This window comes from Strigops habroptila, chromosome 4 (assembly GCF_004027225.2).
Source record: "Strigops habroptila isolate Jane chromosome 4, bStrHab1.2.pri, whole genome shotgun sequence".
Lineage (NCBI taxonomy): Eukaryota > Metazoa > Chordata > Aves > Psittaciformes > Psittacidae > Strigops > Strigops habroptila.
The window spans coordinates 23,083,511-23,098,618 of NC_046358.1; the positions used below are offsets into that span (position 1 = coordinate 23,083,511).

At 38.2% G+C, this 15,108-nt stretch overlaps 1 protein-coding gene across 11 annotated transcripts in view; it reads right to left on the bottom strand.

Moving 5' to 3' along the window:
- WDR20 (WD repeat domain 20) overlaps nucleotides 1-15,108 on the bottom strand; it is a 54,216-nt gene that overhangs the window by 6,157 nt on the left and 32,951 nt on the right. For 5 of the 11 annotated variants that reach the window (XM_030485042.1, XM_030485037.1, XM_030485041.1 and 2 more), the window contains one exon: nucleotides 9,354-10,631. In XM_030485042.1, coding sequence (XP_030340902.1) covers nucleotides 9,354-10,544 — 1,191 coding nt within the window. In that variant the 5' untranslated portion in view covers nucleotides 10,545-10,631. Of the gene's footprint in view, nucleotides 1-4,451; nucleotides 7,040-7,509; nucleotides 7,577-9,353; nucleotides 10,632-10,794; nucleotides 10,964-15,108 lie in introns of those variants that run through there. The other 6 variants (XM_030485044.2, XM_030485045.1, XM_030485038.1 and 3 more) reach the window with 6 other exon arrangements.

A 15,108-nucleotide genomic window follows, 5' to 3' on the forward strand; every position in this document is an offset into this window, starting at 1 on the left:
TTGGGTCTTTTTCAACAGGCTCATAACCATGCTTTGCAGACGAAGAGAAATAAGCACTATTCTACTATCAGATTTACACTGGAACACAACCAATTGTTGGGAAACAAAATGAAGAGTCATTCATTTTCCTACAACTCCTCTAAGAATCCTTGCTCTGCATTAATTCTGCAACTCTGAGCAGGCAAGCCAGAGGATCACCAAGTGGAAAGAATCTGACGATCAGTACCCTTGTGCTACTGCAGACAGGGGAGAGGTCAGAAATTTTGTCAATTTTTCCAAGTGCTGAATTTCAGAAGAGACCTCAGATTTTATACAGGAACAGCAAGAATAAGAATTCAGGTTTTAGGCATATATGTATTACCAAGGTGATGAGCGTTCTCAGTGGGCCCCGAGTAACAAAAAGATCCTGCAGAATTTTGCCATTGTATTGCAGCCTTTCAAGCAAGGGCGGTTTAAGAAATCATGTTAGATGCAACATAGGAAACTTCAGAAAGTCATGTTAGAAGAGCAAAAGAGGGCTCAAAAAAGTTAATTTTGATACAGAAGTTACCCTTAAGAATCTGATCTGTTGTACAAAGGGTGTAGTACTAGAATATCTGTAATTGCATCCTCTGGGAATAATACGATGGATAAGGTTATAAAAAAAATACAGAAAGCTTCTGCCTGTAAATGAAGAATAAAGAAATTGGACTGCAGTGCTTTCTGTGATGAAACCACCCAGCCTCATCAACGAGGTGGTAAAAGATGGAAGAAAAGCTGCAGCAATTAACAGCGCAACAGGCGGAGCTGCACAGTTCAACAGCCGTGACTGAAAACACCAAGGAGTTGAGCACCGCGGATCTGCCGGGCAGTACAGTGCATCAGCTCAGAGCTGAACAACAAACAGATCACACTGAGCAAGCAGCAGAAACAAATTAAGAGACTGTTCAAAACAGGTTTTGAAAATAAATGGAGTCTTTTATTAGTGGTGTCATTTTGTAAGTGTGTGGGTCTAGCAGGGGGTGGGAAACGGAATAGTTAGGAGACCCAAGTCAGGAATTTGCTAAAGCAATGCTCAGAGAGGGCTCTCCAAGCAGATCCTACATCTTCTGCCATCTTAATGGAATACTCTATAGCTGAAATGTGCTGCTTTCGCAGAGGATGGTGGTGTTTTTCTTACATCCATTAGCAAAGGGAGAGTACTGCACGCAGGCTGTTTGAGCGCTAGTTGCAAGGGCTATTCCAGGTTTGTCTCTGCATTCTCTGGCTTCCCGAAACACTCAGGACTTGGCATATTCAGTAAAAATAGGCTTGCGCGGGTGGGAATGAAAAGCCGTTAACAACTACAATCTGAAAGGTCCTTTCCAATGGTGGCTGTAGCACTCACAGCTATCTGCTGTCCAGAAAGGCTCACAGCAGTGTTGGGGCTAATCATGCTCACAACAGACTGCAGGGGGGGGATTTTTTTTATAGAATTCCACACATGCTTCAGCCAAAGCCTCTTTTTTTCCCCCCAGAGATCTGAAACACAAGGTTTCACAACAGAAACTATGAAAGATGACTCCAGAATTGCTGTATTAAAAAAGTCAAGAAGATACCAGTAAGTATTAAAAAAAGGCACCAGTAACTACTGAGTTAATATTTTCTTCATGTAAATTAGAACAGGATTCACTGGAGCCAAAGATGCAATCATATGTATTTTCACTAATATAGAAAATAAACTGCAAGTCTGGACACATGAGCAGGAGATGGGAAATTGATGCCAGTGTGCTACCTCACAATGCTCCTGGCACACGCTCAGCCTTCACCCTCCTCCAGCCCAACAGCTCAGCTGCTGCTCAGTAACTCGCTGGATTGCTGTCAGAACTCTGCACCTCTTGCCTACTGTTTTGAAATCAAAAGGTAGAAAAATCAAAGGATCCAATGTAACAACCAACCAACATAAAAACCAAACGGGGGGTCTCCTGGTGCACTTCACTAATACGATTAAGCCAAGTTTTAAAAAAGGCTGAATTAATCACTGCCCATACAAAAATAGCCCTGATTTGTTAAAGCCTTTCTCCTATTGCCAGTATACGAAATAGTGGGCATTTATTACTGGAAAAATATTCCATGGGTAATTTATTCCCATCCAGAACTGCAATATTCCTGAAGTAATCTGAAAAAGTCATCTGGACCTCTGCTTGACAGAAGAGCCCACAGCCCAATACAGTATTTGAGCAATAGCAATATACCAAAAGTGAGATTTTTCACATTTGTTTAAAATTCTGTAGTAAAATCACCTGAATTGGTTTTAAGAGTTACATGAACAAAATCTCCAACAGTTCCTTATCCAAATGATTCAGCATTTATTAGCGTAAGTCTCTGAACTGCATATACTCACTAAATCAAGGTACTAATGTAATGGAGTCATAAAATCAATTGAGAATGTTCAAGGAAGCACATGCTGAACATTTACATAACATACAAGATATATTTTGTCTGGGATTTAGGGGCATACAGCAAAGCTGATATCTTTACATAGTCTATGTATTCACTAAACACAGTTTTAAGTGTATTATTTGTCTTCTGTTTGCCTTTTTAATTCTTTGTTCTAGTACTGTTACAGAAAAGTATAAATGCTTAAACCATTTGATACTGGAAAAAACATGTAATAGCATCAAGGGATTTTCACTTGCAACTTCTCTTCTGTGTACATGAAGAAGTTTCTCCTCAGAGAGGTGTATCACCATTTTACTGCCAACAAAAAGAAAAATCAAGGCTGCTAGAAAGCCAGCAAACTAACTAAAAATCTGCCTAGTGGCATTAGGCAAGAGTGCTTCAAGACTAGCACAGGATTGGCAAGTGGAAGATACACATATGCAAGAGAAAAAAAATAAGATGCAACTACGTGAATCACAGAATCATAAAATCCAGGGGTGGGAGGGACCTCAACAACCATCTGGTCCAACTTTCTAGGCACAGCATGACCTAGACAATATAGCCCAGCACCCTGCCCAGCATTATCTTGGAAGCGTCCAATGTTGGGGAATCTACCACTTCCCCAGGGACGTTATTCCAATGGTGGATTGTTCTCATTGCAAAAGCTTCTTTAGTGCGAAAAGCAAAAAAGGCTTTTGCCAACAGAAACCTGATCTGGCTCGAGCAATAGAACCTTAACTTCATTTCAGTAGTAATCGCTCACATACTTAACAAAGGTGTTTCTCTAGCTTCCTCAAAATACAAAAGCCAGCAAGATTTAAAATTTTCAGATTAGAAAATAACAAAATTGAGCTAAACCAGGGAAAACTTTGGGGAAAAGCATATGATTTAAAGCAACCCCACTGGCGGTAGTTGTAAACTAACTGTGGTCTTAGCAGGAGAAGCAATGAGCCAAATGAATTTGGTAAGGTTGATGAGCACCTACCAAAAATCCAACTTCAAAACCCAGAAAATAATGTGAACATACAAGTTATTTCCAAGATGTTTGAGCAGTGTTATTAAAGACAAGACAACTTTCATGTTCCAAGACATCTTTTGCCAAAGTATCTTCTACAACCACAGAACTTGTGGAAGATAGTTTCGTTTCATCCTCGCATTGACTGCTGAGAAACTGGTTTGACCAACCAGTTCTTGCATCATCTGATGTAACTGGATGTTCCCAGAAGCTTTCAGGATGGATTTAATTTTGTTTGTCTATTGGTACTTGTTCTTTATATATACCTGTATGGTTTTTTATATATATATATATATATGTATATACATGTATATATACACACACCTCACAGTTGTCAGTCAATACCTTCTGAAGTACCAGAAAGTTCTCAAGTTCACATAAGAAAGATTGATTTCCTCAGCTTTATTCTACAGAGCATTTTTGCTTAAGAGACAAACTGAGTGTTACCTCAGTTAGTCTCGGCCCAAAGTAGCTAACTGTTTCTCAGAAGTTAACTGAAATTTCTCAAAAGTGCCTTTGAAACACTTTAGTAAGTGTAATTTCTTTGGCTCCTTCATTGGTTAACACAGAACCACAGCTGCAAGGGTGATGCAATCCCTAGTCCACTCAGATGGAAGGGGAATGTCTTAAGCCTTCACCTAAACTGGTTCCAAGAAATTTTGCAGCCAAAGTTTTGGACTGGTTTATAGTTTTAGTTGAGATGAGTTTAGTTCTGGACTAGCCACAGCTTTTCTAGACAGAACACACTGGAATCATCTGAGTGAGCCATATCCACAGAGCTGTAAATTCAGCATTCATTATCAAGATCTAAGGCTGGAATAAAGAACATACCCTGCACCACAGTTCATGGAAGAAAGAGCTCCTGTAGAGTCCTAGAAGGAACAACACTGTGCCCCAGCTCCTATTTGTCAGGTAGGCAGGGAGAATCTAAATATGTCTGTGTCTAACTGAATCTGAGTTTAAACCAGTTTGACAAGTCATTTGGTAAGTATTCTATTTCATATTCCTCTAGTCCTAAAAAAAATAAGTATCATGAGACATGACCTTATCGGCAAGATTTAAACATCAAAACATATGCATCATCTTGAGATGAAGTGAAATATTTACTTAGAACAGGTTACAGGATGCGATTATTTTCTTACTTTAAAATATGGCAAGTTGACAGCTTTCATTGTGGCTGTTTTTTCAGCACAGTATGTTAGCATAAGACCACCTAAGGACTGCAAGATAAATTAAAACTCAAATGTGGAAAGGACTATTGAAAGTTATCTACATTTACAGTTCAATCACACATTTTTATTTAACATCAGTATACAGAGGACAACCCCAGCAAGTTATTTTGTAATGTCAAGTATTTAGTAAAGTTCTTCAGCTGTAACAGTGACAATAGAACAGCTAAAAATAAGCAGTATGAAACAAACATGATCTTCTTAAAATTATAAATATACCAACAATACTTCTTAAAGCTTAATTATTGCAACAGTTAAATTAACAATAGTTCATGTTAGAAAGGCTCTATGAAATTTATTCAAGTTGTCAAGAAATTAGATGGAAGTGTAAAAAGGAAATACATATGAATTTTACTTTTGATTTTCACTAAAGGTAGTCAATACAATTTTGTACAGTATCACCTAACATGTCAATCTTTAACAAACTCCAGTATACAGAATTCATAAAATGCAGAAAAAAAAAATTGTTTAATCTTTACATGTAAATTGACAGTAAATTAACTGACACAAATTTTATTATTGTAACATAAGCAGGCCAGCATCTTAAATATTAATTTAGTAGCTTTATGTTGTTAAAGGGGCAGACGTATACAGTCATTCCAAGTACAGATTTTAAGAGCTGATAATTCAGAACATGGGTTTTCTAAAAAGTGTTTAGTAAAAGTCATGTTATTTCCTAATCCAGACATCCTCATCATAAAGCCTTTACAGGGTTATGATCTCTCCTGGCTGTGCTGGAGCCACTAGTCACACCTCCTCACACACACGCAAACACACATACCTTGCTATAAATATCACACCAGTGTTCTAGGTTTAAATTCACCCTGACAATGCAGGTATGCTATGTGCAACTTTGCTATTATGCACATTACAGAAAGCTTCAAATTTTAGCATGGTAACCTGAAGTCATATAGCTGTGTTTCAGTTCTACTATAATCATCCCTGAAGTTTATACAGATACCGTATCACGTTGAAAGAAATCTATTTGATAGTACTTAAATACCAGCAATTGAACTTCAATTGTAATGATGAAATGCTCCTTTCCATTGAGGAAGAATTAGTATGTATAGCTGCTCATCTCACTCAAATATAATACATGAATGTTTAAGTACTTTCACTAAAACAGAAATCATACTAAAACATGATACTGTACTACAATTGTAGTTAACTAGAAAATTCAAGGATGTTATAATTTAAGTCTAAGTTCTCCTGTACAATAAGTCAAATAAATAAATTCCATGTGCATTTGTTTTACAAAATGGTAGCATGTTTATCTTGCCAGGTTATACACTGCCATTTCACCTGTTCATTCTCTGGCCAATCTTACCTTGAGCTTTCTTACAAAGGAAACTCATCAGCAACTTTCATTTAGATAAAATGGAGTCACTGTACAAGATGGTCAATAGTTAATTCTGAACTCAAACACAGGAATCGCATAGATAGTTCCTCTGACCGCTAAGTTCAGAGAAAGCTCGTTGTGCATATCCAGGTACCACTTTGGTTTTTCAGGAGTTCTGTGGGTTGGTTTTGAGTGGGTTTTGGTTTTTTGTTTTTAATTGCTTCTGTAAGTCCTGTAATTCAGTTTGAAGTAGCTATAAAGATAGCACATGACATTTACCTTGGTTCCTCTAAAATTACTTTTCTACGTTTTCAGATGAACACGACACTTCTATGATCCCATTTAGATTTCTCAGCAGGGCCTAGGAAAGAAGGGGTGTGGGGAGGGAGAGGCGACAGCTAATTGCTACCATGTTGAGAAGAAAGTTCTTACTCTTGTTAAGGCAACCTATTTTTCTCACCACTCTGAACCTTCTTCCGTAGACACAGGCTAACAAAAAACGAGAGTGAAAATTGGAACTAATGAACCCTGAACCTCATTCACCTTCTTTCTAATTGAATTTTGCCATTCATTTCGCTTCGCTCTGAGTGGGCGTTAGTACAGCAGTTCTGGAAGTCCAATGCAAGAATGGTATATCCAGTGAGGAAGCTCAAGGTATGATCACATATACACAAAAGTAGCAATTTAGAAAGATTATAAACCGACTGTCAGGCCCCTCTGTAAGCACTGTACAGCCTAACAGATATCATAAGGATGACATCTGAGAAGACATTTCTAGATTTATTCCCCGCCAAGCTCCCCACTAAGGGCAGCATGAGCCCAACCAGAAAAACGAACAGAACTTGTCATACACTGTCCAATTATCCAGCACATCTTTTGATGGCTATTCAAAATGAGAGGGAAAGGCAGCGCTGGCTCAATGGAAATTATGTTGGACTCTGCAAGCCTGCTTCAGTTTTCCATCCAATTCTTTCTTTAGACTGGCAGTGGCATGAATTTAACGAAGGCCTTTTGAGGCAATGATGGAAGAAGCAGCAAGATTCAGAGGCTTTCACTCTAGAGTTGGCAGACAAAAAAAGCGATGGAGTTTCAAGATCACTTGGGGACCCATATTTCAAAAGGAAGACTAGAAATAGCAGCTTTAAACCCCAGAGTAAAGGGATACCCTAGGATAAAACAGCTGGCAAAATGGAAATGATGGTATATAACCCAGTAAGAAAGACATTACCACGAGTGTTTTATACTTTGACAATTTTCATTAAATAAAATTAAGTGCTTTCCTATAAACAAAAAGGATGCTCATAACGTCCTTCTGGCACAAATATTTTCCTATCAAAGCCCTGTAAACATGCCACCAAAGTTTAGTTTTTACCAGCAGAGTGAGCTCACTAGAAATGCAAGTGAAATCAGAAAAACAAATTCATTTCAAAATTTCTAAGTAAATACTTCCTAAACAATATGGCATTTACATCAGTGTGCAATATATTAATTTTGAAAGTGATAACTTCAGCATGAAAATTACTTACCTGTAATTAAAGTTTTCCATATTGGCCAATACATAAATCCTGATTTTTGGTACTGCATACTTTATCTCTGAAATATTTGAAATGTCATATTCCAAATCAAAGTCAATACACAGAAATATTTCAGTTATACCCAGCCTAACAAAACCCACCTCAGCCACTGAAAGTAATTTAACAGTGTAGTGTTTAGTAGTATGCAAAAGAGTTTTAGAACAAAAAGAAAATATAAGTCACAATAGAAATCTGAGGCACTGCTGTAGGCGTATAAAGTTAATTCATGAGACATGTGAATTGCACCAAGTCACAGAAGTGATAACTGCTTTAGCATTTGCATTGAGGACAAACATTTTAAGCAGTTTAGTGTTTGGGAGGGGTGCTTTTTGTTTTTTGGTTTTTTTTGGTTTTTTTTAATTAAATTAATGCTGGCTCTGTAGTTCTGAGGCAGAAAATAGTTTTAGGTAACACTCTTCTCCCTTCTCCCCAGAAATGGGCTTACAACTTTTAGGTTTAGATTCAACCTTCAACTATGGGTTAAGATGCAGAGCAGACATAGCTCTCTATGCATACCTATGTTTTGACAAATTTGATAACATCTCAAAGATAATTACATTATACAAACAGTTTTACTTAAAAGTTTCTATCAATGAAGATGTCGTATATAAATATATACAGTACCTCCACTTCAAAAGTCAGATTTATGAACCAAATGGTTAAAACCTTTATGAACCTAATGAACAGCAGATTTTCATTTAGGCTGCCCAACATGGTAATATTCAGGTATTACCAGATTACTTAATTTTCTTCAGGTGATAACCTACATGCCCTTTTGGAAGTTTTCAAAAAAATAATGGTCCGTTTTGATAGATCAACTCTGGTGATGTTTTCGTAGCTGTATTCCTTTAAAATGGTGCTGGCAACAGAGCTATTGTGGCACAAAGTACTTTTTAATAAAATAATCACCATATTTAGCTTCATTCAAAATTGAGCTTGCTATACATTGGAAAGAAGAAAAAGGAAGTTTTACCTGTGTTCAAGTGCATTAACAACAAGATTTAAAACTAGTAATATATCTTAATGAAGGTTCAACTGATAGAACAAGTGCCATCAAAAAGCACGAGCTTGTTGATGATCGAGCTGCCTAACAAAACCAACAGTAACGTAACACTGAAAGTACTCAGAGAAAGCTGGCATGGTTTTCCCTAATTTAACAAACACATAAATCAAGACCTGGCTAAAATTAAGAGTTCTTTGATTATACTGATTCACAATTTCAAGAGCATAAGCTACAGTCAGTAAAGGGCTAGCAAATCTGTGCATAAAATGAGTGATGTTTTAATAAGAAGTGGTTTTATATTAATGCAGGCCACCACAGAAAAGGACAGAGGAATAAAACACTTTGGTTTTAATTTTTTTCAGAGGCTCGTATTTCTCATTAGACTTAAAAGCAGCAGCTTCACAAGCTACTCTCACTAGGAGTGTTGTATTTTGTAGAAAACATTAGAAGGATTATCATCATTTTAGTGATTGACAGGTTTTACTTCAATCTTCACATAAATAGCTTTCACCATATTGTGGTTATGCTTAAGTATAAGAACACTGATCAATAGTTTAGATGCACAGTATTTATTTCTTCTGCTGGAAGGCAACTATACTTAATTGTATCCAAGACACTTCAAATCATTCAGAAATATGGCATGCAGTATCCAAAAGTATGGCTCTGAGGATTTTTTTTTTTTTTTTTACATTAAGCATAAAGAAATTTTATAGTCAACATTCATTTATATTTCAAGAAAACTACCTATTCAGAGTTCTAGTTCTTTGATGCAGCATTAAGGATTAAAACTTACCACTTTACCAGGCCTTGCCCATGTGCAAATAAATCCCTCCTGACAAGCAGTGACTATACAGTCTTCAAGAAAAATTAACACAGTCAGTCTTTCATGTGCTATCTTTTTACAGATAAGAGGCTCTAACAAGGGAACATCTTCCATTCGGGGACAGAGAGGTGTTCCCAAAGTTTTAGCTGGGTCCGTTTTGGTTTTAGTAACTAGGTTCAGTTTGTCACTGCTCTTGCTAGATATATGTCCCATGCTATGATTTCTCTTGTGATCTTTTTCATGGTGTCTTTCCTTCCGATCGTGTAGTGATAAGGTTGCAAATTTACTAACGCCAGAAGCAATGGCACCATCCATGACACTGCTTTTACTGCCAGCATTTGAGACTGCAGAGTGTGGAAGGCTGTTTGACCGTGGAAGAGGAGGGGGTACAGAGTTTCCAGGTGTTGTGATACTGTTTCCATTACTTCCTGGGTTAGTTCCACCACTTCCAGCAGGTGGACTTGTGGCATTCATGACATTTGTATGTGTCCTTGCTCTTGAGAGAGGTTGGTGGGGGAAGAGGATATCTTCTGTAAGATCCCACAAACAGAGCTGTGTGTCCTGGCCTACTGAACCAAATCTATACGTAACGCTTACTGGACGACTGTCTGTAGAGTTCCTTTTGGATAGCCTAGATTGAGTACTATTTGCTCGATCTCTGCCAAAATGAAGGTCTTGGAAATCCTCATCACTTCCACTAAATTCCATCGGGTCACTCTCTTCTACACTAGTGGTATATGGATCAAACGCAACAACACTGACCCATGACTTATGTCCGTGGCCTCTCGCTATTACTCGACAGTCCACGAAAGACCAAACTGTTACCAAGTCATCCTCTCCACCTGTCACTATGTATTTCCCATCGGGACTCCAACACACGCACAGCAGTCCTCCAAAGTAGCTTTTCATTGTACCATGCAATTCCACTGAATCAAAGTTAAACACACGAAGAAAACCATCCTGGCTCACACACGCCAAGAACTTCCCATCTGGGGAAAAGGCAAATTCATTGAGGGCACCCTCACCTACTGTCCATTTAAGCAGAGGGTTTCTTGTGGATTTACTCTTGCAAGTGTGAACTGCAAAGCTTTCTCCTTGTTTAAGTAGCTGGTAGTGCGGGACTGTGGTACCACAAGTGTGCTCCACGTTATACAAGTACATATTGCCACTGGAATGAGCTACTAGGAAAAGGCTTTCCGAACCTGGTACCCATTTTACACAGGTTACTCTGGACTTGTCTATTAGTCTCTGCGAAAAACAAAGAAGATACACATCAGAAAGGCTGAAAATTAAAGTTTTAATGATTAACTGTAAATCTGAGCTTGGGGAGGGAGTGGGATGGGGAACAATACTTGAGTGAACTCAACTTTTCTAGGAGGGAGCTATGTTACTGTATTTGCAAAAACTTATCATCTTATCAGGCAGTAAAGAGGAAATTATTTTTAGATTAAGTGCTACCAAAGGTTATTATTATGGTCCAGTCACATTCCACAAAGAACAAACTTCAACCAAGCCAATCTGTTGTTATGAATCTAAAGGCAGTGTTCTCAGCTTTATTTTTCACTGTGTAGGTTGAAGAGCTTGAAAAGGAAACAATCGAAAAAACATAGAATGAGCTAAAGGGAAAAAAGGCAGTTACTCATCTATACTACATAGGTTACAAATCAACAACAGTAAATTTAGACTCTGGTTTTACCTGAAATCACAAATAAAATCCATCCTCTGAAGAAGAAAAAATAAAAAAGGAGGCTTTAGGAGCCTTTACCAGTTTTTACTGATTCAGGGCAGAAAAGCTACAGACACATTCACCCTGTTATCAGATGGCTGGAAAGTTAGAAAGTAAATGCACGAGGTTCAGTGAGTGAATTGACAAGGCACCACGTACTCTTCACGTGGGAATCCCCACCCTCCCATTACTTTTCTTTCATTAGCCAAGGACCTCTCAGTTACAACCTAAGAAGTTTCTTTTTAATAGCGTCTACCACTGCAAAAGAATGGACATACAATTAAATGAGCATTCTTGATCATAATGTCTTCAGTGCTGTACGAATCAAGAGATACAGTTTGACTCCTTAAGTTTGCTAGCATAGCTCTGGTGGACTTCTAAAACTTACCCTGTTGGCCATGGCATCACTTAAATGCAACCTGGAGACAAGCAATTCTTTACATGCACACTGAAGATGTGCATTTGACAGACTGATTACAGGCTGAAAGAAGAGGTGAGCTACACTAAAGGCAAGAATGCAAAGACAGAGCCTAAGGAAATACCAGGACAAGTTACAAAAATGTTAAAAAAACCAAAGAACAAGAAGAAAAACAAACAAACAAACAAACAACCCACATCAAAACCACCCTAAACCCTCCCTATGCTGTTTATCACAAAAAAACAAACCCAACAAACCAAAAAACCCCAACCAAACAAACCCCAAACTAATAGATAATACATTGACTGTTATCCATTCTGGGCCTGTACCTATCACTGGAAAGCAGCATCTGATCATTTTAGATCATGCTTTTGCATACACATTTGCTGCTGTCAACCTCAGTGTTAAGACCAAGAAGCCTCTCTCCTGTGATTTCTCCTTGGTTAAATTAGCCATTTTGTACTCGAGAGCTGAGGTATGTAACAATCTGGGCTTTTCCTCAAATGCAGTAACTTCAGAACAACATATTCTTAGCTTCTGTTGTGATATTTTAGGTACTTTGTCATGTGTTCATTGATATTTACTATTCATGTTTTAGTAATTTAGTTTTGGTATCAAGTATTAGAAAGTTACCTGGTACGCACCAAGAGAATACAGTCAGGGAACATCAGCCCAGCTGACTTGCTATAAGCAAAAGTCTTCTCATTGTGAAACTATCACTAATATGGCAAAAAAGTACAATTTCTTGCTCTCCTGTAGTAGAGCAGCTCAACCTGACATACACCCTCTACTCATAAGAGTAGTTGATCAACTTTTATACTAGAAATGACATTTTAAGTCCATAATCATGTTAGGCTACATAATCTTAAATACTGTACAGGAATCCTGGAAATGATCTTTACTTCAAGGAGACCATGAACAAAACAGAAGACTGCCATCTGCAATGAGAACAGATTAGCTCAAGGAGAAAAGATGCAGAGAGACTTTAAGCTGATATGTAGCAACTGACTACATACAACTCATCCCTTTCTCAACCAGCAAAGCTTTAAATTCAGCATGATAAAAACTCTAAATTTAGCACTTCCTGAAGTTGTAAAAGCTTTCAGCTGGGCTCACGCACTTCTGCAGCACAGCAGAACAAGACCTGGAGTCAGGATGACTGACAGCTGCATGACAAAAATGCACTGAAAACAGTACAAAGCAAATCAGGGAGGTAACTGGGATAAGGAGCTTATGTCCAGTTTGATGATGGAATAGTAAATAAAGGAGCTTCGGTTACCAGTCAGAAAGACAAGCCAAGCCAAGATTATCTTGGTAGCCATGTTTTGCACAAGCTTGAAGGGACAAAAATATAAGCACAGGCCACAAAGGAGTGAAAAAACTGAGACAATCAAGAATGTGTATTGCGGTCTGACAAAGAGCTTTGGCAACACAGGTATAGGAAAAGTTTATTAGGAAACAAAAATGCAGCTTAAGGCTTTAGTTAAATAGAAGAGTAAGATGAAAGAAACATAATTCAATTGGCTAACTTGAGAATAAGCAACTACCACCTGGAAACAACTGACTCTGTGAGGTATATTTGGTTTTGGCAATAAGAAAATGCCACTAATTAAATTCTGACACAGCTAGAAGGAATACTGCTGCTGTTACAGATTGAGTTAGGTAGGCAGCCACAAGCTATCACTCACGTCAGCCTTTCAAGTCCCTACGGTCTTCTATATCAACAGAATTAAAAAGAGTAACAAGGCTGCATTGAAGTCTTTGCATTTTAAGTTCAACATAACCTTCTGTATCATAACAGCTAAAGTTATTTCACATATCACATGATTAAGTGCTATCCCGATTGCTTTATCACAGGTGATAGTCAGAAGACAGTTTAGGGCTACCTGAGTCACCAAATTACTAACAGGCCAGGTGGTGAATTCTATTACCTCTAGCACCCATGCTAAATCTGTCAAAATATATGAACACTTGTTTATATTGACCACCACTTTATATATTGACCACCTTCTGCCTGTGAAGACATGTTTATTCTCAAACACTAAACCCAATAGCCACCTTCATCTTGAAGCAAACAAACTGGCTCTAACATCAAACTGGCTTACTAATCTTTCTCTGAAATGGGTTTTAGCTACAAGCCCAAACTTCCAAACACTTCCAGGCCAAACTTCAATACTGTAACTCACAGATCAAAAATACAGAGTTTTAGAATCGGTTCTACCTGCAGATAACATCACTGTAGAAAACAAGAATTTGTTATTTAACCCTAGCCTACTCTGCATGTAATTTTGGCAGCACTGAACAAGTCCTTATGCTAGCTTTGTAGAAAATGGATTATCTCATTTAATTTCCACCAAACTGCCAAAGGATGCATTCCCACCCACAGGAAAGTAATGCTTCCAGAGAAAGAAAAGACAACAGTGTCAAATGGAAGCAGCTTCTGTGCTTCTATCATTTGTGGACTACCACAAGAACTATACATCCGGCAATGCAGCTTTAAACTGCAGACACTAAACAACAAAGGCCTGTAAACACACACTGGACCTTTATTAAATATTTCAGCAGAAGTTTTTCCCAAAGCAACCACAGTTCAACTAGAAGAGTGGGAACTGCTCTGTGATATGAAACTCTAGCTGTTATAGCACTTCTAATGCCGTTTATAACACTTGCACTATTACCATGCAAGATTAAATTGAAGCTGTACTTACACAAGTAACTTGTTCACACCCAAATTAGCACTCCCAGTGGTGACAAAGTTTGGTGTTTTTTGATTTGGGGTGGATTGTGGTGGGGGTTTTTCTGGGGGTTGTGGGGTGGGTGTGGTAAAAGGGGGGTGTTAGGACAATGCTAAAATGAACATTTCAACTATGCATGCAGAGGTTTCTACCAGAGTACTCTCTGCAACATTAAGAGATTCTCCAGCACTGTTTCTCACTCAACACAAGCAGAGCCAGAGCAGGTGGGAAAATGCTAGGTAAGAAGAAAAGCACCCCTCTTCTGATCTAGCTGTAGCTACTTTTAGAAATCTGAGGAGGAATTAGACAGTTCTAATTATAAAACATCCCCATTGAGAACAATACTTCAACCTTCTTTGCACAAAGACAGAGCAAGGCAACACATCTCTCTGAGGTGGGAAAGATATGCTTGCTCAGTTTGAAAGCTGAGCAAGGCTTAACTTCATCTGCAAGGCTTTTACCCAAAACCAACCAACAAAAAAAACCAACCAAACAACCCAAAACCACCAAACAAAAAACACCCCCAAAAAAAACCAAACCCCACACCACCACAAAAAAAACCCAACAACCAACCACACACACAAAAAAAACAACCAACCCCCCTCAAAAAAACCAAAAAAAAACCCCCAAAACAAAACACCAAAATCAAACCACCCACCAAAGGCCTTTGCTATTACCCCCACAATTCACCTGCAGCTGGATTAAAACACAAAAGGGAGGAAAAAAAATGCACACCCCGAAAAAACAATCATCTCCCCCAACCTACCCAAATTCCAAATTCTTATTGCTATCCTCTGCACAACGTACTGTCAAAAGTTGTACCAGTTACCAGATTTCTTTCCTTGT